We start from the raw sequence: 22,205 nt of genomic DNA, 5'->3' as shown, positions 1-22,205 counted from the left end.
CAGGCATGGTGGTGCATGCCTGTAATCCCAGCTACTTGGGAGGCTGAGGTAGGAGAATCGCTTGAACCCGGGAGGCGGAGATTGCGGTCAGCCAAGATCGCGCCATTGCACGCCAGCTTCAGCAACAAGAGCAAAACTCCGTCTCAAAAAAAAAAAAAAAGGAAGAAAATATAGGAAGAAAATATTTTAAGACCTTGAATTAAGCCAAGAATTCTTAGGTATGATACCGGAAACAGTCTATAAAAGGAAAAATTGATAAGTTAGGCATTATCAAAATTGAAGACTTTTGTGATCCAAAAATGAAAATGTAAGAAAATGAAAAGCCACAGACTGGGGAAAAGATACGCAAATTCTGTATTTAGTAAAGGGCTTGAATCCATAATATACAAACAACTCACACAGCTCAATAATAAGATGAACAACCCAAGTTAAAAATAGATCTAAACAGATATTTCACCAAAGAAGAGATACGAATGGACGAAAAGCACATGAAACACGTTCAACATAATTAGTTATTAGGCATTAATTGCATTTGAAGCCACAGTAAAATCCCATTTCACACTCACTAGAAGAATGGGTATAATCCAAAAGATGATGACAAGTGGAGGGGATGTGGAGAAATGGGAACCCTCATACTTTTTTGGTGGGAATGTAAAATAGTACAGCCACTTTGGAAAACAATTTGGCAGCTTCTTTAAAAGCTAAGCATTAATTTAACATATGACCCAGCAGTTCCACTCTAAATAATCTACCCAAGAGAAATGAAAACATAGCCTACACAAAGATTTTATGTGAATAATCATAACATTGTTCATAAAAGCTAAAAAGTGGAAACAACCCAAATTTCCGTCAACTGGAAAATAGGTAAAATGTGTTATACAGTGGAATATAATTGAGCAATACCAAAGAATGAAATACTGATACATGCCTTAAAAATTGGTGAACCTCAAATACACGTTTATTTTAAGTGGATTAAGCCAGATGTTAAAAGACCAAATATTGTATGAATCCATTGATGTGAAATGTCCAGAAAAGGCAAATCTGTAGACACAATATATTAGTGGTTGCCTGGTGTTAGGAAGGCAATGGAGATTAACTGTAAATGGGTATGAGGTATCTTACTGGGGTGGTAAAAATTTTTTAAAATAAGAAACGTTCTAAAACTTGGTAAATTTACTACAAAGATTATTGAATTGTAGACTTAATATGAGTGAATGTTATGACATGAAAATTAAGCCCCAATAAGGTTTTTTTTTAAATCAAGCATATTTTCTGACCACAATAGAATTCAATTACAAATCACTAAGAATAAGTAAGAGATCAAGAAAAACCTGAACACACTTCCAAATAATTTGAATCAAAGATAAAATCATAAAGGAAATTAGAATAATGTTTGAGTGGAATGAACAAAAATATATCAAAATTTGTGGGATACAACTAAGAGGTGCTTAGAGGTTAACTCATAGCTTTAAATGCTATAATTAGAAGTGATTTAAAATTAATGATTTATGGTTCTACCTTAAGAAACTAGAAAAAAAGAACAAAGTAAGCTCAAAGTAGGAAGAAGGAAGTAATAAACATGGAGCAAAAATCAGTAAAACTGAAAAGATGGAAAGTGTAAGAATATCAATAAAACCAAAAGCTGATTCTTTAAAAAGAACAAAATTGACACACTGCTGGCTGGACTGATCTAGAAAAAGAGAACACAATCACTGATATCAGAAAGATCCCACCTAAAGATTAAAATAAATATTTTTAAAGCCTAGCATAAGCAGGTCTCATTTTATTGCACTTGCTTTACTGCACTACACAAATGTCATGCTTTTTACAAATTGAAGGTTTGTGGCAACCCTGTGTTGAGCAAGTCAATGGGTATCATTTTCCAACAGCGTGTGCTTGCTTCATGTCTCTGTGTCACATTTTGGTAATTCTTGGAATATTTCAAACTTTTTCATTATTATATCTGTTATGGTGACTTGTGATCCATGATCCTTGATGTTATTATTGTAATAGTTTTGAGACATCATGAACTGTTCCCATATAAGATGGTAAACTTAATCGATAAATGTTGTGTAATTTCTGACTGTCCACCAAATGGCCATTCTCCTGACTCTCTCCGTCTCCTCAGGCCTTCCTATTCCTGAGACACAACAATATTGAAATCAGGCCAATTAAAATAACCCTACAGTGGCTTCTAAAGTGTTCACATGAAAGGACGAGTCACACATTTTTCACTTTAAATCAAAAGCTAGAAAAGATTAAGCTTAATGAGGAAGGCATGTCAAAAGCCAAGAAAGGCCGAAAGTGAGGTCTCCTGCACCAAACAGCCAAGTTGTGAATGCAAAGGGAAAGTTCTTGAAGGAAATTAAAAGTGACATGAGTGATAAGACAGCAAAACAGTGTTATTGCCAAAAAGGAGAAAGTTTGAGTGGTCTGGATAGATCAAATCAGCCACAATATTCCCTTAAGCTAAAGCCTAATCCAGAGCAAGGCCCTAACTCTCTTCAGTTTTATGAAGGCTGAGAAAGCTGAGGAAGCTGCAGAAGAAAAGTTTGAAGCCAGCAGAGGTTGGCTCATGAGGTTTAAAGAAAGAAGCTGTCTCTATAACATAAAAGTGAAGGATGAAGCAGCAAGTGCTAATACAGAAGATGTAGCTAATTATCCACGAGACCTATGTAAGGTCACTGATGAAGGTGGCTATACTAAACAACAGATTTTCAATGCAGATCAAACAGCCCTGTATTGGAAGAAGATGCCCATCTAGGACTTTGATGGAGAGAGAGGAGAAGTCAGTGTCCGGCTTCCAGGCTTCAAAGGACAGGCTGACTCTCTTGTTATGGGGGTAGTGTAGCTGGTGATGTTAAATTAAGCCAATGCTCATCTACCATTCTGAAAATCCTAGAATTTGCTAAAGCTACTCTCTGCCTGTGCTCTGTAAATGGAACAAAAAACCTGGATGACAGCACATCTGTTTACAGCATGGTTTACTGAATGTTTTAAACCCATTGTTGAGACCTACTGCTCAGAAAAAAAATATTTCAAATATTACTGCTCATTGACAATGCACCTAGTCACGCAAGAGCGCCAATAGAAAAGCAGTCGCCAGGTGCAGTGGCTCACACGTGTAATCCCAATGCTTTGGAAGGCTGAGGCAGGCGGATCCCTTGAGCTCAGAAATTTGAGACCAGTCTGGGCAACATGGCAAAACCCTGTCTCTACAAAAAATTAGCTGGGTGTGGTGGCACACGCCTGTGGTCCCAGCTACTCAGGAAGCGGAGGTGGGAGAATCGCTTGAATCTGGGAAGCAGAGGTTGCATTGGGCTGAGATCACTGTCTGTACTCCAGCCTGGCTGACAGAATTATACCCCCATTTCAAAAAAAAAAAAAAAAATGTCAAGGAGTCAAGTTGAATGATGAAAAAAGAAATGTCAAGCAGATTTATTGTTTTCGTGGTAGTATTCATTTTGCAGCCCATGGATCAAGGAGTCATTTTTACTTTTAACTTAGTATTTAAGAAATGCATTTCATAAAGTTATAGCCGTAATAGATGGTGATTCCTGTGATGGATCTGGGCAAAATAAATTGAAAACCTTCTGGAAAGGATTCTCTTCTAGATGCAATTAATGGCATTCATAATTCACAGGAGGAGATCAAAATAGCAACATAACTGGAGTTTGGAAGAAATAGATTCCAGTTCTCAAGGATGATTTTGAGGGGTTCAAGACTTCAGTGGAGGAATTATGAAGATATGGTGAAAATAGCAAAAAAAAAAAACACCCTAGAATTAGAAGTGGAGCCTTGAACATGTGACTTAATTGCTGCAATCAAATAATAAAACTTGAAGGAATGAGGAGTTGCTTCTAATGGATGAGCGAAGAAAGTTGTCAAACAGCATCACATGCTACAGAGAAATCTTTCTTGAAGAGTCAATGGAGCAAACTTCATTATTATCCTCTTTTTTACCACAGCCACTCAACCTTCAGCAGCCACCACCCTATTCAGTCACCAGCCATCAATATCCAGGCAAAACCCTCAACCAGCAAAAAGATTACCACTTGCTGAAGGTTCACATGATTGTTAGCAATTTTTAGTAATAAGGTATTTTAAAATTTATGTGCATTTTTTAGACATAATGCTGTTGTACAGTAGACTTCGGTGTAATGTGAACAACTTTTATATGCACTGGGAAATAAGTTTGTGGTTTGCTTTATTGCGACATTTGTTTTGTTGAGGTGGTCTGGAACTGAACCTGCCATACCTCCAAGGTAGGTCTGTCCAGTGCCTTCATTGAAGGCACTAAATAAATGGTTATTGTTGCTATACTCAATGAAATTTAGTCTCATTAATTTTTTTGCATATAAAGAATTTAATGTCTCTCAATGTAAAATCATTCTTTTTTATAATCTACTCAAACATGCATAATCTGTATTTTAATTAGAAAAATTCAACTATTCTTATGTTTTATACTAAGTAATTCTTTTATGCATAAACAGCAACAAGACTTCTGGTTCAGGATGTTAAAATACACATTTGTATTCCCTCCTCCTCAAAATCCCATTAAAGTGACAGAAAAATAGGAGAATATAATAAATCCATCAAAGCAATGAAAGAAGAAAAGTATGCCATCAGGAGATGAGAAATTTTCATACCTTTCTGAAAATGAGAAAGCAAATGAAACTGGATTGATGAAAATGCCTGAATACAGAAAGTATAGCCTCCAAAGTAGTCATAAGAGAGATCAGCTACCAAGATGAGAACTGTTCTTGTGAATGAAGCCCAGGTGAGCAGGCAGAAGTATAAAATTACACAGCCAGGTAATTAAATTAAAAGACTACTTAAGGAATAGTTAGGCTAGGCATTGTTTTTCCTCTTATAGGAGTAGTTGTGAAAATGAAATACTCCAGCTCACAAAAGTATGGAATCTGTGAGTACTAAGAGTGAAGGAGAGATACCAAGGACATGCATTGAGATGAGAAAGAAAGTGGGGTTAAAAGTAATTGCAAAATTTCATTATTAGCCCAGATTTTTTTTTAAGGAAGCCCCACTCTACTTAAAATATACTGAAGTACCCACCAACCAAAGTAAAACCTTCCTTTGTTTGGTTGCCCTGTACATTCTCTTCCAATTCCCCATTCAAGCACTCTAAAGGGTGGCCTGCTTGCAGACATGCTCACATTGAGCTCTGTCATTCAAGGGAGAGTCTGAGTTCAAGACTAGCCTGGGTAACATGGCAAAACCCCATCTCTAGAAAAAAAAAAAAAAAAATTAGCCAGGTGTGGTGGTGCATGCCTGTGGTCCCAGCTACTTGGGAGGCTGAGGTGGGAAGATTGCTTGAGCTCTGGAGGTGGAGGTTGCAGTGAGCCGTGATTGTGCCACTGTCCTCCAGCCTGGATGACAGAGCAAAACCCTGCCTCAAAAAAAGTTTTTAATATTATAAAAAATAAAATGAAAAAAAGATGAAATGGAAGAAAACTTAGTTAACTTGATAGAGTATCAAAAAACTATAGCAAACACCATTCCTAACAGTGAAATATCATAATTATTTCTTTTAAAGTCCGGATTGGGCCAGGTGTGGTGGCTCACACCTGTAATCCCAGCACTTTGGGAGGCCGAGGCGGGCAGATCACAAGGTCAGGAGATGGAGACCATCCTGGCTAATATGGTGAAACCCCGTCTCTACTAAAAATACAAAAAATTAGCTGGGCATGGTGGCATGCGCCTGTAGTACCAGCTACCCGGGAGGCTGAGACAGGAAAATCACTTGAACCTGGGAGGTGGAGGGCGGAGGTTGCAGTGAGCTGAGATGGTGCCACTGCACTCCAGCCCGGGCAACAGAGCTAGACTCTGTCTCAAAATAATAATAAAATCATAAAGTCAGGATCAAGGGAAGGAAGCATGCTAAACACCTGTGCTACCCAACAGCATTCTGGATTCTAACAATACCAGAAGGCAAGGAAAAGAAGTGAGAAATAAAGCCCGGGCATGGTGGCTCATGCTTGTAATCCCAACACTTTGGGAGGCCAAGGCAGGCATATCATTTGAGTCTAGGAGTTCAAGACCAGCCTGGGCAACATGGTGAAACCCTGTCTATACTAAAAATACAAAAAATTAGCCAGTCATGGTGGTGTGCACCTGTAGTCCCAGCGACTTGGAAGGCTGAAGTGGGAGGATCACTCGAGCCTGAGGAGTCGAGGCTGCTATGAGCTGTGATCACACCACTGCACTCCAGCCTGGGTGACATAGTGAAACTGTCTCAAAACAAAAAATGATAGATAAAAATGTTGTAAAAGAATTTAATAAAACTTGATATTCTCATAAATGAGGTTATCTACTACCACTGAAAAAACTGTTTAAACTGGTAAGGTGGCTAGAAACAACAAACATTTGTAAAACAGCTGTCCTGGATATGACAATAGCCAGTTAGAAAAGTAATGGAAAAATATGAGCTAATTCACTAGAACACAAACATGAAATGTCTAGAAGTAAACTTAACATTAAGTGTATAATACCTACATGGATAAAACTGTAATACTTTACTGAAGGACATAATTTACTGATGGATTCAGTCTTGTAAAGGTATCAGTTCTAACCAGATTAGGGTAGTCTAATTAAAATATAAGAAAAAAAAGGCAAACCAAATACCTGGTGACTAAATAATACAAATCATAATTAGCTGCTTTAAAATTGATAGAGAAGATACATGAGAATAATCAAGAAAATTTTGAAAAAGAAAAGTATGAGGCCAGTTGCTGTGGCTCACACCTGTAATCCCAACACTTTGGGAGGCCGAGGCAGGCAGATCACTTAAGGTCAGGAATTCAAAACCAGCCTGGCCAACATGGTGAAACCCCATCTCTACTACAAATACAAAAATCAGCTGGGCGTGGTGGCGGGCGCCTGTAATCCCAGCTATTCGGGAGGCTGAGGCACGAGAATCACTTGAACCAAGGAGGTGGAGGTTGCACTGAGCTGAGATCATGCCACTGCACTCCAGCCTGGGCTTCAGACCGAAATTCTTTGGAAAAAAAAAAAGAGATAAGAGGCTGCACTCTAAAATACCAAAACTAACAAAACTAATGCTAAAACTATAATTAAAACAGTTTGCTAATCAATACAAAACAGATAAATGGACCAGTGGAATGGAGAAAAGTCCAGAAATAAAACTGTATATGTACATAGAAGTTTGGGATATGAAAAAATAGCATTTAACATCAGTGGGAAATGAGAATATTAAATAAATGTGTTGGTACACTTAGCTATCCACTTGAGGAAAAGATTCCTGCCCTTCACTGAACAAAAAAATAATAATCCTAGATGGATTAGATATTTAAGTGCACATTTTAAAAAGATTTTTTTCTCATTTAGGAGTGGAGAATTACTTCATTAGCAAGATACAGACCTTGGAACCCATAAAGGATGAAAATATTTTACCACGTAAAAATGTTAAAGCCTGGCCAGGCATGGTGGCTCGGGCCTGTAATCCCAGCACTTTGGGAGGTCAAGGCAGGTGGATCACTTGACGTCAGGAGTAAAGACTAGCCTGGCCAGCATGGCGAAACCCTGTCTCTACCAACAATACAAAAATTAGCCAGGCACGGTGGTGCACACCTGTAATCCCAGCCACTCGGGAGGCTGAGACAGGAGGATTGCTTGAGCCTGGGAGGCAGAGGCTGCAGTGAGCTGAGATTGCCCACTGTACTTCAGCCTGGACAGCAGAGTGGACCCTGTCTCAAAAAAAAAATTTTTGCCCTATATGATTAAAAATAACAACAATATACACACGTAACATTTTTATGTAGTAAAATATTTTCATCCTTTATGGGTTCCAAGGTGGAATTACAGGTATTAAATTTTTTTCATATAAAAATATACAGCTACCAAATTTTCTCATGTATTTTTAATATAACCAGAAAAAGATTTAACTTCAGTGTTCTCAAAAATGAAAAGTAGAAATATATATATTTTTGAAACCTTGGTTATTGTGGAAAAGAATAAAACGTAATTCTAGTGGTTTCATGTTTGGGTGATACCTTGTCAGAGAGGAAAATTATCAATAAATGGAGATTAAAAGTCAATGAGGTTACCTTACTAACTAGTATATACTTTGCTGTAACTAAAAAATGATTTCTTAAAAATTGAACTGCAGCACATTTGTCCAAATTAGCATGCCTTTGTAAAATTGGTTGTTTTTTTTCTCTAGATGTTGTAATATTAGTTCAGCTGATCATCTGGGTAGTTAGGTGTTAAGTGTTTTTTCTGCCTTAGAAGTGACTTTTTAATTAATTACCTTTAAATGTACAAGAAATTAAGCTTATACTTATGTCCTTAGGATCAAAGTTCTGATCGTACCAGTCTTTCTTCAGTGGGAGCCCAGGATTCTGAATCTACCTCTTTAACAGATGAAGATGTCTGCCATGAGTTGGAAGGAGCTATCTCCTCTCAAGAGACCAGTGCTACTTCAGGGACTAAGAGAATTGATCTCAGCCGAATAAGCCTGGAAAGTTCTGCATCCTTGGAAGGTTTGTCCAAACAGTTCTGTCATACTGCATTTGATTTGTAGTTTCATTTGAATTGTGACACTTTCACTTTTTTCTTTATGATTTAATGTTGTTTTTTAATTTTGTAAACAATTTGTATAGTTCCAAAGTCAAAACAATAAAACCAAGGCACTTTCACAAAAGTGTAACTTTCATCCCCACTCCCTCATCCTGTTTTCTCCCTATCCCTAGAAGCAACCATTTTTATTCATTTTTGGTTTATCCTTCCATTGTTGCTTTTTTAAAAATACAGGTATAGGTATATATATATATATTTTTTTCTTATTACTTCCCTGTCTTCTTACTCAAAGGTAACATACTGTCAATACTTTCCTACCCCTTGATTTTGTCACTTAATATACTCTGAAGATCATTCTATATCATCACATAGCAATGTTCCCCATTCATTTTTTCAGCTGTATAGTACAAAATTATAGTTATACATCATGTGTGGATGTATTATAATTTATTTTAGCCACTTCCCTATTAATGGATGTCAAGTTTCCAGTTTTTCTAATGCTATAATGCATATATGTTATATTTTTACCAGTGTGTCTTTGGAAGATACTTCAGAATTCTTCCTTGAAGTGCTATTGCCAAATTCGCTTCCTCAGGTTATTTTGCATCCCCACTGCCAGTATATGAGAATACCTATTTCCCCACAGCCTTGTCAACAAAATATGTTGGCATACTTGGATTTTTACCATCTGTTAGGTGAGGAATGTATTTCAGTTTAGTTTTCATTTCTATTTCTCTTATAAATGAAGTTGAGAATCTCTTTAAGGACCATTTGCATTTCTTCTTCTGTGGACTGTCCTTTGCCTACAGTTTAATTGTTGGTCCTTTTTTTTAATGTTTTTAGTAGCTTTTTTTATATTAGGGAGTTAATCCTTTGTTGCTTATATAAGTTGCAAGTAGTTTATCTAAGTTTGTTTTTTGGGGGTGTTTTTTTGCCATATGTAAGTTTTAAATTCTATATCATCAAATGTATCAGTCTTTCCTCTTACTGCTTCTGGATTGTGAGTTGCTAGAATAGGTTTTTCTTTCCTTAAGATGTAAAAGAATCCATCAGTGTTTTCTTCTGATACTTATCTGGTTTCCTTCTTTTTTTTATTTATTTATTATTATTATACTTTAAGTTTTAGGGTACATGTGCACAATGTGCAGGTTTGTTACATATGTATACATGTGCCATGTTGGTGTGCTGCACCCATTAACTTGCCATTTAGCATTAGGTATATCTCCTAATGCTATTCCTCCCCCCTCCCCCCACCCCACAACAGTCCCCAGAGTGTGATGTTCCCCTTCCTGTGTCCATGTGTTCTCATTGTTCAATTCCCATCTATGAGTGAGAACATGCGGTGTTTGGTTTTTTGTCCTTGGGATAGTTTACTGAGAATGATGATTTTCAATTTCATCCATGTCCCTACAAAGGACATGAACTCATCATTTTTTATGGCTGCATAGTATTCCATGGTGTATATGTGCCACATTTTCTTAATCCAGTCTATCATTGTTGGACATTTGGGTTGGTTCCAAGTCTTTGCTATTGTGAATACTGCCGCAGTAAACATACGTGTGCATGTGTCTTCACAGCAGCATGATTTGTAATCCTTTGGGTATATACCGAGTAATGGGATGGCTGGGTCAAATGGTATTTCTAGTTCTAGATCCCTGAGGAATCGCCACACTGACTTCCACAATGGTTGAACTAGTTTATAGGCCCACCAACAGTGTAAAAGTGTTCCTATTTCTCCACATCCTCTCCAGCACCTCTTGTTTCTTGACTTTTTAATGCAGCCAAAAGACACATGAAAAAATGCTCATCATCACTGGCCATCAGAGAAATGCAAATCAAAACCACAATGAGATACCATCTCACACCAGTTAGAATGGCAATCATTAAAAAGTCTGGTTTTCTTCTTAATGTTTTCTGGGGCCAGCAGACTTTTTGTGTAAAGCATTATGTAGTAAATATTTTAGGTTTTGCAGGCCACATACACCTCTGTCACATACTCTTTTTTTTGTTTGTTTGTTTGTTTAACAACTTTTTTAAATGTAAAAGACACTCTTAGCTCAGGGCCATACAAATATGGATTTTACCTCTGATTTAGATATTTGATCCATAGAAAGTTATCCTGGTTAATGGTATGAAGAATGGATGTAATAGAAGATTTGTTTTTCACTTTATCTTTGCTCTTTTAAAAAGCTTTTATTATGGAAATTTTCAAACATATGCAAAAGTATAAGGAATAGCATTATGAACCCCCATGTATCCATCACCCAGCTTCAATAATTATCAACCAATAACCAGTCTTACTTTATCTGTTCCTTTCTCCTCTGCTGCCAACGTTTTCTCCTTCCTCAATGAGTTATTTCAAGCAAATCTCAGACAATGTATAATTTTATTCATAAACACCTCAATATGTATCTCTAAAGTAAAAGACTTTTATGTTATCTATTTTAAACTATTTAAGTGTAACATATAATGTGTCTTTTTTTTTTTTTTTTTTAAGATAGGGTCTCACTCTGTTGCTCAGGCTGGAGTGCAGTGGCACAGTCATGGCTCACTGCAACCATGATCTCCCATGCTCAAGCCTCAGCATCCCAAGTAGCTGGGACTACAGGCGTGCACCAGCACACCCGGCTATTTTTTTGTAGAGATGGGATCTCACTATGTTGCACAGGCTGGTCTCAAACTCCTGGGCTCAAGTGATCCTCCCGCATTGGCTTCCCAAAGTGCTGGGATTACAGGCTTGAGCCACCACACTCAGCTATACTTTTATGAATGTAAATACATTTCATAAATTCAGCACACCTGAGTAATCAGCGCTCAGCTCAAGAAACAACATTTATAGCATCTAGAACCCTCTCTCGTGCCCATGTCTAGTCACTTCTTTCTTTACAGGTAAACATTAACTTCTAACACAATAGATTAACTCGGCTATTTTTGAACATTTTATGGGCTCAAATAGTATGTATCTTTTATGAAGTGTTTTTTTGAAAACATAATCATAATACCATCATACTTTTAAGTGATACTTATCATATATATCAAATATTTAGTTTCAAATTTTCATGGTTATAAAACTCATTTTATAGATGGTTTTTTCACATTGGGGTCCATACAGGGCCAGCATTTGCATTTGGCTGATATGTCTATTAACTCTTTTTTGTCTTTATTCCCCTTCCTCTCCCTCTTTTTTTTCTCCCTTGCTGTATATTTATGAAGAAATTAGGTGATTAGCCCCACTCCCTTCTTTTCTTTTTTAACATACAAGAACAGTTCATTGTCTAAGCAAATAACACTAAACTTACAGCTTGATTCATATTTATTAAAATGAATATTCTATATTGTAGATTAGTTAGATACAAAAGGTAGGATGCTCAAATAAATGAACTCAAGGCTAATAGACGGTTTGGGGAAGCAATTTTGAACTAGCTGTAGCAGAGGGATTACAGAAGGTTTTTGGGAAGAAGCATCAAGGGAAGAACTGCATTTACCACCAGTGCTAAGCATCTTAAAGGACAGTGAGATTTCAGCTCGTTTTCTGCCTCTCTAGGGTGTCTCTACATGGTAGGGAGTAGGACCAGTGGTAGTTCTGGACCTTTTTTTTTTTTCCTCCTTGTTATTTATTTGCTGAAGCAATCAAGTCTTTGGTCTGGATCATGCTGATTGCATCCCGGTGGTGGGACTACAGGTAGCTGGGACTACAGGCACACAGTAACATGCCTGGCTACTTTTTTTGTATTTTTTGTAGAAACAGGGTTTTCACCATGTTGCCCAGGCTGGTCTCAAACTCCTGATCCACCTGCCTCAGCCTCCCAAAAGACCATGCCTGGCCTTTTGATCTTTATCTTTATAAAAATACCAGTCCTCGGCTGGGCACGGTGGCTCACGCCTGTAATCCCAGCACTTTGGGAGGCCGAGGTGGACAGATCATGAGGTCAAGAGATCGAGACCATCCTGGCCAACATGGTGAAACCCCATCTGTACTAAAACTACAAAAAATTAGCTGGGTGTGGTGGCATGTGCCTGTAGTCCCAGCTACTCAGGAGGCTGAGCCAGGAGAATCGCTTGAACCCAGGAGGCGGAGGTTGCAGTTAACCAAGATCACGCCACTGCACTCCAGCCTGGTAACAGTGAGATTCCGTCTCCAAAAAAAAAAAAAAAAAATACCAGTACTCATTCATAAAATGTAGTAATGACAGAGAAAAAAATGTGTTGAGAAGGTATAACATAGATCACCTCCAGTTTTACTGACAAGATACGATCACTGTTGACAACTGATTTGACCACAAAACTTCCCTTACTTTTTCGTTGTTATTGTTTTAATATTTACTGATATCCTATTGTTCTTAATAATATAATTGGAAATTCTTCTCTAGTATTTACGAGCAAACAGCAAGATTAAACTTTTTTTTTTTTTTTTTTTTGGAGTCAAGATCTCATTCTGCTGCCCATGCTCTCATTGTAACCTCAAATTTCTGGACTCAAGAAATTTGGACTCCTACCCCAGTCTCCCAAGTAGCTGTGACTATAAACACACACCACCACGTCCAGCTAATTCTTTATTTTTATTTTTTTGTAGAGACAAGGTCTCACTGTGTTGCCAAGGCTGGTCTCAAATTGCTGGCCTGAAGCAATCCTCCCACTTTAGCCTCCCAACGTGTTAGGATTACAGGCATGAGCCACCATGCCCAGCTATTCTAGTTCTTAAAAGACTCTTATAAGGAGAGAATTGCCACTAAATCTTTTCATGATTTGATATAAAAATGAGCTATTTTATACTTTTTAGACCTTGGAACTAAATACTTTCCTGTATTTTAAACGTGAAAAAATAGAAACAGCACAATAATTACTAATGACTAGAATGCTTTCTAGTCTGTACACATAAAGTGCTTACTTAATAAGTCAGTAATGAGTGGACACACCTAAGATGTGGGGATGAGCAGAATTAGAGCACATTTCCTTAGGTTTGTGCTCAAAAGTTCATGCCTTGAAAAAATCTTGTTCATTATTTATTTGTTTTTCCTAATTACTTTTAATATTTTGACTGGAATAGGTTAACATTTTATCCGAGAACTTATGGAAGTAAAAGATTCTTATATCCTTTCTCATTAATTTTAATGGTTTCTGTTCTTTGTCTTTCACTAATGAACAGGATCCCTGTCGAAGTTTGCCTTACCTGGGAAATCAGAAGTGACATCTTCCTTCAACGCGAGTAATACAAATATCTTCCAGAACTATGCAATGGAGGTACACTTTTATGCAAAAGAGAATTTTCATATACTGCTTTATAAAATTCACATTTCTTAAGTATTGGTGGTCCCAGGTAGAATAATAGAAGTTAAATACATAGGCTGGGCGCGGTGGCTCACGCCTGTAATCCCAGCACTTTGGGAGGCCAACATGGGTGGATCACCTGAGGTCAGGGGTTCGAGGCCAGCCTGGCCAATATGGTGAAACCACGTCTCTATTAAAAATACAAAAATTACCCAGGCATGGTGGCGGGCACCTGTAATCCCAGTTACTAGGGAGGCTGAGGCAGGAGAATTACTTAAACCTGGGAGGCAGAGATTGCAGTGAGCCAAGATCACGCCACTGCACTCCAGCCTGGGCGACAGAGCAAGACTCCATCTCAAAAAAAGAGAAAAAATAATAAGTTAAATACATAGCACTTGAAATTTCAGAATGTGAGTTGCATCTGAGTAAAGTTAAAATTTAGCTTTTGGATATCCAGTATTTCAGATTATTGAAGTCATACTAACTTATTTCTATTAGGACAGATCTATGCTTACTTTAAGGTTTATCAACCTACAAAAGCATTTTAATTTTCATTGTTAGTATTTGGGTTTTCTTCATGAATGTTCTCTGAGTGTTTATTTCACATAATAAACACAATCAGTTTTGCTATGCAAGCATACTTTTTGGTGAATGTACAGGGAGTAGTTTTGGCATTATGTTGTCAGCTTCTTCCACCATGTTTTTCATTCTTTGTGTCAGTTTGACATAGGTCCCTGCTGGGTAAGCGTTTGTATCCCACATACTTACAATGAAAAAGTTATACCTTTTCACTTTAAAACTTTTTCCTAATTTTTCTGTAAAAATTGCTTCCAAATACATTTGTGAGTATGGTTGCTATTTTATGTTAATTTGCATAAATCTGGAAAATAAATTTGCATACAGCCAAAACATAGATGATGAACACTAACTTTACAAAGTTTCTGGAGGCTTCGAGAATTTCTATATTTTCTTAACATAATGATAGCATTTATAATTATCTATAGCAATGCTTATTAAACTGTCTTTTGTAAAAGACCAGGGTTGTTTTCATTTTGTTTGTTTAATTTCTAATCTGTCATAGCTAATGTTCTTAGAAAATACATTGATTACACACTTAGATGTTACTGCAATATCACAGTACTTTAAAAAGTTTATAAATCCTTCTCTCAATTTCTTATTTATCTCATCACAATCCAGTGTTTGTGGACCAGCACTGGTCTGGCAACCACACTGATTTGTAATATGTAATTACAAATGCCTGTTTGGGTTATTAACAAATTGGTGATTGAGTTTACTTTTCCATTAATAAAACCACAGCAAATTTTACTCTGATTTATAATGAAAAAATCCTCACTTAAAAGCAAGTTTCCCTTTCAGGCAAAAATTCTGGAATAGATTTAGCTGAAGACGATTATCGTATATAATACACTGATGTAATCCAGTGTTTGTGTATAGCATTTGAATCCTTCTGGGTTTTAATTATCCAATGAATTTATGAGTTGAAATGGTTTTTAATTCATAATCTGAATTAACCAGCTTTCTTTATAAAGTGCTATCTTCTCCCACAGGTTCTCATCTCAAGTTGCTCTCGGTGTAGAACTTGTGATTGTCTTGTCCATGATGAGGAAATCATGGCTGGCTGGACAGCAGATGATTCAAATCTCAATACTACATGCCCATTCTGTGGCAATATCTTCTTACCCTTTCTGAATATAGAAATAAGAGATTTAAGACGACCTGGAAGGTAATGATATTTTTTTTCCTTCATGTTTAAGGATCATGTTCCCTATAATATCTCTTTTCTCAAAAAGTTCCTTTGATTCACATTACAGATACTTTCTAAAGTCAAGCCCATCAACAGAAAATATGCACTTTCCATCCTCCATTTCAAGTCAGACGAGGCAGTCTTGCATTTCAACATCAGCCTCTGGTCTTGACACATCTGCTGTCTCTGTTCAAGGGAATTTTGATCTAAATAGGTAATTATGATTATGTGGAACTATATTTTAACAACATATATTTACACATATTTTAGAAGTATGACAGAAAAATTAGTTGACCATTTCCAGGTTTAAATGTCTGTGAATAACAGATTCATAATCTTAAATTCTTACTCTTAAAACAGTGTTAAAATTCTCTAATCACATAAATCTTTAAATATGTAGTTATATGTTATACTTTATTAATCCCCAGAGTTTAAGCTGTATGTATATATGATAATGTTTACTAGTATTTTAAAGGTAAAAAAAAAAGGTAGAACACTTGAGGTTTATAATGACCATCTTTTTCTTGTCTCTATCTCTTCAGGAATTAAGTCAATACGACTACTTTTTAATACTTAATTTTCTACCTAGGAATATTTAATAATCTAAGAAAGCATTTGGAGCTGATATAGGAACTGTGAAATTAAACTAAAATTTACATAGTAAGCCTAATATAAGTAAATCTACACTTAAAACTGATGCAGAAATCAATTCCATTTTGCAGAAGTGCCAAATAAGCCATATATAGCTGGACAGATGAAGCCATATTGGTAGCTGCATGTGCCAAAAAATGCCTGTGTAGTGTTGGCAGGCTAACGCGACCCATTTGATCTTGATTACTTAATAAAACCAAAAATCTGTTTGTGCACCTTCTTTTATCACAGGTCTATTGTAGCCCTTATCTTTGTCTCCTGGGTTGTGACTCCTGAAGGAATATGTGCCTTTTTTCTCTGCTTTCTATCCCCATGTTCTAGTGTACTTTCTGCTGTATAGAAGTCTACTAAATGTTTTGAATACATGAATGAATCTTGAATATTTAAAGTTGATTTGATAAAAAAGGAAATTTATCATGACTATACTACTTAAAAATATATCCTATTTCCCAGCTGAAGCCTGAGTAGCATTTCCTTTCATTCATGTTGCCATGACTAGCTCTGATTCTTTTTTTTTTTTTTTGAGACAGAGTCTCACTCTGTTGCCCATACTGGAGTACAGTGGTGCAATCTTGGCTCACTGCAACCTTTGCCTCCCAGGTTCAAACAATGCTCCTGCCTCAGCCTCCCAAGTAGCTGGGATTACAGGCACCCGCCATCACACCTGGCTAATTTTTCTATTTTTAGTAGAGACAGGGTTTCACCATGTTGGCCAAGCTGCTCTCGAACTCCTGACGTCAGGCAATCCACCCACCTCAGCCTCCCAAAGTGCTGGCATTACAGGCATGAGCCACCTCGCCCGACCATCTAGCTCTGATTTTAAAAAGAACATGGCCGGGAGTGGTGGCCCACACTTGTAATCCCAGCACTTTGGGAGGCCAAGGTGGGCAGATGGCTTGAGCCTGGGAGTTCGAGACCAGCCTGGACAACATGGCGAAACACCATCTGTACTAAAAATACAAAAATTAGGCAGGCATGGTGGTGTGTGCCTGTAGTCCCAGCCACTCGGGAGGCTGAGGTGGGAGGATTGCTTGAGCCTAGGGGACAGAAGTTGCAGAGAGCCGAGATCACACCACTGCAGTCCAGCCTCGGTGACAGAGCAAGACTGTCTTTAAAAAAAAAAAAAAAGAGATAGAGAACATGATCCTTGTTGATGAAGTAAAGTAAATGTAGACACTGATACACTTTCTTCTTTTTTCAATGCCCAAGCAAATCTAAACTGCAGGAAAATTTTTGCACCCGAAGTATTCAGATCCCTGCTAATAGATCAAAAACAGCTATGTCTAAATGTCCAATATTTCCAATGGCCAGGAGTATTAGTACTTCTGGCCCCTTGGATAAGGAAGATACTGGAAGACAGAAGCTCATTTCTACAGGCAGCCTGCCAGCTACTTTACAAGGAGCTACAGTATGTATTTTGGTGTATTTTTTTATTTGGAAATTGATCACTTACGTATGATTTTGTTCCCCTTGTCCTAAGTAGTCTTATTAGCTTTATTATTGCCAAGAAGAGTCTCTTATCCCATGATACAATTATATTACTTTTCTACTCATATGGGAATCATTGAATTTTTTAATGGCTTAGTATTATTTTGCATTTGCCATTTATGGTTTTTATTTATTCAACAGGATTCTTTAGGTTTAGAATGGCACCTTCCAAGTCCCGATCCTGTCACTGTTCCGTATCTTAGTCCTTTAGTGGTATGGAAAGAACTTGAAAGCTTATTGGAAAATGAAGGTGATCATGCAATAACAGTGGCAGACTTTGTGGACCATCATCCAATTGTTTTTTGGAACCTGGTATGGTATTTCAGACGTCTTGACTTGCCCAGTAACTTACCTGGATTGATTCTTTCTTCTGAGCACTGTAACAAGTATTCAAAGGTATGAGACTAAAAATTAAAAGGCAATGAATGCTTCTGTCACCATTGTAATGTTTGCATATTCCTAATGATTAAAAAGTAAGGTTTGTTTTTATGCTAAATTTGTTTTATTTTTTGAGACGGAGTCTCACTCTTTCGCCAGGCTGGAGTGCAGTGGCACTATCTCGGCTCACTGCAGCCTCCAGCTACAGGGTTCAAGCAATTCTCCTGCCTCAGCCTCCCAAGTAGCTGGGACTACAGGCACCCTCCACCATGCCTGGCTAGTTTTTGTATTTTTAGTAGAGACGGTGTTTCACCATGTTGGCCAGGATGGTCTCGATCTCTTGACCTTATGATCCTCCTGCCTCAGCCTCCCAAAGTGTTGGGATTACAGGAATGAGCCACCGCGCCCAGCCTATGCTAAATATTTTTAATAGCCATCTGGGTCATTAGATAAATAGAATTGTTTTAGTTGTATTTACAAATAATATTTTCTTCTTACAGGCTAGCAATAAGAGTCTTTTCTTCTGCCTTCTTCTAAAATTTACATTAAACGTACTTGAATTTTTGCTCTTGCTTCAAGAATAAACTGGAAATGACTCTTAGGAGGAAGATTTGTGAGTTAGGCCCACTTATATCTTGTACTTCTTTCAAAACAAGCCTATTTTTTTTTTTTTTTTTTTTTGACACAAGGTCTCGCCCTGTCACCCAGGCTGGAGTGCAGTGGTGTGGTCATGGCTCACTGTGACCTCTAACCCCTGGGCTCAAGTGACCCTCCTGTCTCAGCCTCCCAAAGTGCTGGGGTTATAGGCAGGAGCCACTGTGTCCAGCCCAAGCCTAACACTTTTTAAGGATATCTGTACAGCAGTCCCTCCTTATTCATGGTTTTCCTTTCTGAGGTTTCAGTTACCCATGGTAACTGTAGTCTCAAAATATTAAATGGAAACTTCCAGAAAGAAACACTTCATAAGTTTTAAATTGCATGCTGTTCTGAGTAGCATGATGAAATCTCGTGCTGTCCCATCTGGGATGTGAATCATCCCTTTGTTCAGTGTATCCACGCTATGTATGCCACCTGCCTGTTAATCATTGAGTAGCCATCTCTGTTATCAGACCGACTGTGATAGTATCACAGTGCTTGTGTTCATGTAACTCCTGTTTTACTTAATGGCACAAAGTGGTGATGCTGGCATATTGTTTTAATTGTTCTATTTTATTAGTTATTGTTAATTTCTTTTTGTGCCTCATTTATAAATTAAATATCACAAGTATGTATGTATAGGAAAATACAGTATATATATAGGGTTCGGTACTATCTGCAGTTATAGGTATCCATTGGAGGTCTTGGAATATAGCCGCTGAGGATAAAGGGGGACTATTGAAATTCATATTGCAATCATGTGCTACCACTCTCGTCATTCCTTTACCCTGGATTTTTGTTTAACATTTAGGCAATTTGTTTGTTATATGTTCATTTGTATTTTTGGTATGTTGTTTTATAAAAGTGCCTTGAGTTTTTCATATACTGCCACTGCCACTAAATGGTGGTCTCTAAGTTCAGGAACCTTGCCTTCTGTCTTCTTGTGCTGCATGCCTATGATTGTGCATGTGCTTCGGATTTTCAGTACATCATACATGAGTGACAAAGATGTGAACTCAGCGTTATCTGGGCCAGGGTCTTGGATGATATAGAATGGGACTCCTGGATTTATCTTTCTGTGACTTTCAATCATGAGCAAGAGGAGCAAGATGAGTTCTTCTTGGTACCCTTTCTCACTGATCTCAAGTACTTTGTTATATCTGATCTTTAGAGATCATTAGCTTTTCCAGACAGCCTGTCTTCCTGTAGTAGATATCAAATGTAGGTAAATCAGTCTTTTTCTGTTCTCTTTTCTGTCTCACACATATACATCCTAAAAAATATTTATAAGAATTTTATAAAATACTTATGAAAAATTATCATGTAAGGATCATTAATGAATGTTTATTGTATAACACAGATTCCCCGCCACTGTATGTCTGAAGATAGCAAATATGTTTTAATCCAAATGTTATGGGACAATATGAAGTTACATCAGGATCCGGGACAGCCCTTGTACATTCTCTGGAATGCACACAGTAAGTGCCATCATAGAATGCTGACTTTGTTCATATGAGAGTAATTTCTACTTGCTTTAAATAGCGTAAACCAATGTATAACTGACTTTTATTTTACTGTACTACTTTTTGTCTTACAGGTCAAAGTCGTACTCTTTTGTTTGAGAGTGAGTGATTTTTTTAGTGCTACCTTCTATGGAGGTCTAAGGGTTTTTTGTTTTTTTGTTTTTTTTTTTTTTGGTTTGGTTTTTTGAGGGGTGCTGTGTATGTGCTGGAGGGGTTGGTTGTGTTTTGCAGAATTCAGCTTTCAGCACATTGCTCATCCCAATTTCTTCTTTTTACTTATTTTTTATTTGTTTCCATCCCAGGCTGCTGATTTAGAATTTTCATCAGAGGCTGTATTAAGGGAAACAATATTTTTAGTTATTGTCTATTTAAGACCACAGAAAGCTTTAGACCTTTTTTTGTCATTATTTGTCTTATTTTTTGCTTTCTTCATTCTTGGATTCCTCTTTATCTATTGCCCTTAATTTATTTTTAGTGCTTTGTAACTTAATATCTGTCAGTTGCTGCTTAATTTCTTTCTCCTGTCTACACAGAACATTTTCCTTCATCTGTTCTTTTGTTCGTTTACAGCCCAAAAATATCCAATGGTCCATTTATTGCAAAAAAGTGATAACTCATTTAACCAGGAACTGTTGAAAAGTATGGTAAAAAGCATTAAAATGAATGATGTCTATGGACCAATGAGTCAGATTTTAGAGACACTGAATAAGTGTCCACATTTTAAAAGACAGAGGTAAGTCCTTCTCTTAGATGAATATATTGTTCTCCTAGGCAGATTCATATTGTTTGCTTAGTAATTTGTTAGAATATCTCATGCTTATGATAGCATTAAATTTTTTATAGGGAACATATGGACTATATGGATACTAATATTTTCTCCATGACTTTTTCTCCCTAGGAGTTTATACAGAGAAATACTATTTCTCTCACTTGTGGCACTGGGAAGAGAAAACATTGATATAGGTAATTTAGCTTTATATCTAATACGTAATATTTATATATCATGGAATAGTTTTCCAAGTATTTTTATATTAGTAGTTATACTTTATTGGTAATATTAAATCTGTAATTATATTAAGGTAGATTAGTTGTTGCTAAGGACCAAGAGGTGGGGTGAATAGGGAGTGACTGCTAACTGGTATAAGGTTTCTTTTTGGTGAGATGAAAATGTTCTGGAATTAGGCAGTGGTGATAGTTGTACAGTCTTGTGAATATACCAAAAAAACACTAAATTGTACACTTTAAGTTAGTGAATTCTATGGTATATGGATTATATTTCAATTTTTAAAAGTTAATCTGACAAGAAAAGGACTAGTCAGGAAAAATTATTTAACTGAAAGGGGCTGGGTGCAGTAGCTCATATCTGTAATCCCAGCACTTTGGGAGGCCAAGGTGGGTGGATTGCTTGAGCCCAGGAGTTTGAGACCAGCCTGGGCAACATGGTGAAACCCCATTTCTACAAAACAGTTAGCCAGATGTGGTGGCACATGGCTGTAGTCCCAGCTACTTGGGAGGCTGAGATGAAAGTATCATATGAGCCTGGGCAGTTGAGGCTGCAGTGAGCCATGACAGTGCCGCTGCATGCCAGCTTGGGCTGTAGAGCAAGACCTTGTCTCATAAAAAAAGAATCAACAGAAGGTGATTCTTTTCTAGAAGCTACTGTAATTACATCAGGGTAATGCTACCAGGGGCAGAGCTAGAAAAATCAATAGTACAGAATAGGGAGTCTAGAAATAAACATAAATATCTATGGGAATATAATATATAATAAAATCAGCCAGGTGCAGTGGCTCACGCCTGTAATCCCAACACTGTAGGAGGCCAAGGCGGGCAGATCGTCTGAGGTCAGGAGTTCGAGGCAAGCCTGGCCAATATGGTGAAACCCCATCTCTACTAAAAATACAAAATTAGCCAGGCGTGGTGGCGCGTGCGTGTAGTCC

General features: G+C 37.3%; 2 protein-coding genes across 5 annotated transcripts in view; one reads left to right on the top strand and one right to left on the bottom strand.

The window, feature by feature from the left end:
• The window catches only part of SLC24A1 (solute carrier family 24 member 1), an 87,790-nt gene that overhangs the window by 12,338 nt on the left and 53,247 nt on the right, over nucleotides 1–22,205 (bottom strand). The window lies entirely within an intron of this gene.
• The window catches only part of DENND4A (DENN domain containing 4A), a 137,426-nt gene that overhangs the window by 112,714 nt on the left and 2,507 nt on the right, over nucleotides 1–22,205 (top strand). For all 3 annotated transcript variants that reach the window (XM_054450223.2, XM_054450222.2, XM_054450221.2), the window contains 9 exons: nucleotides 8,330–8,519; nucleotides 13,703–13,797; nucleotides 15,393–15,568; nucleotides 15,657–15,803; nucleotides 17,450–17,648; nucleotides 17,870–18,124; nucleotides 20,103–20,220; nucleotides 20,836–20,998; nucleotides 21,164–21,228. In XM_054450223.2, coding sequence (XP_054306198.1) covers nucleotides 8,330–8,519; nucleotides 13,703–13,797; nucleotides 15,393–15,568; nucleotides 15,657–15,803; nucleotides 17,450–17,648; nucleotides 17,870–18,124; nucleotides 20,103–20,220; nucleotides 20,836–20,998; nucleotides 21,164–21,228 — 1,408 coding nt within the window. The remainder of the gene's footprint in view (nucleotides 1–8,329; nucleotides 8,520–13,702; nucleotides 13,798–15,392; nucleotides 15,569–15,656; nucleotides 15,804–17,449; nucleotides 17,649–17,869; nucleotides 18,125–20,102; nucleotides 20,221–20,835; nucleotides 20,999–21,163; nucleotides 21,229–22,205) is intronic.

The sequence above is a fragment of the Pongo pygmaeus genome, chromosome 16 (genome assembly GCF_028885625.2).
Source record: "Pongo pygmaeus isolate AG05252 chromosome 16, NHGRI_mPonPyg2-v2.0_pri, whole genome shotgun sequence".
Taxonomy (NCBI): domain Eukaryota; kingdom Metazoa; phylum Chordata; class Mammalia; order Primates; family Hominidae; genus Pongo; species Pongo pygmaeus.
The sequence above is the reverse complement of the archived record's forward strand: the minus strand, read 5'-3'. Positions and strand labels throughout refer to the sequence as shown.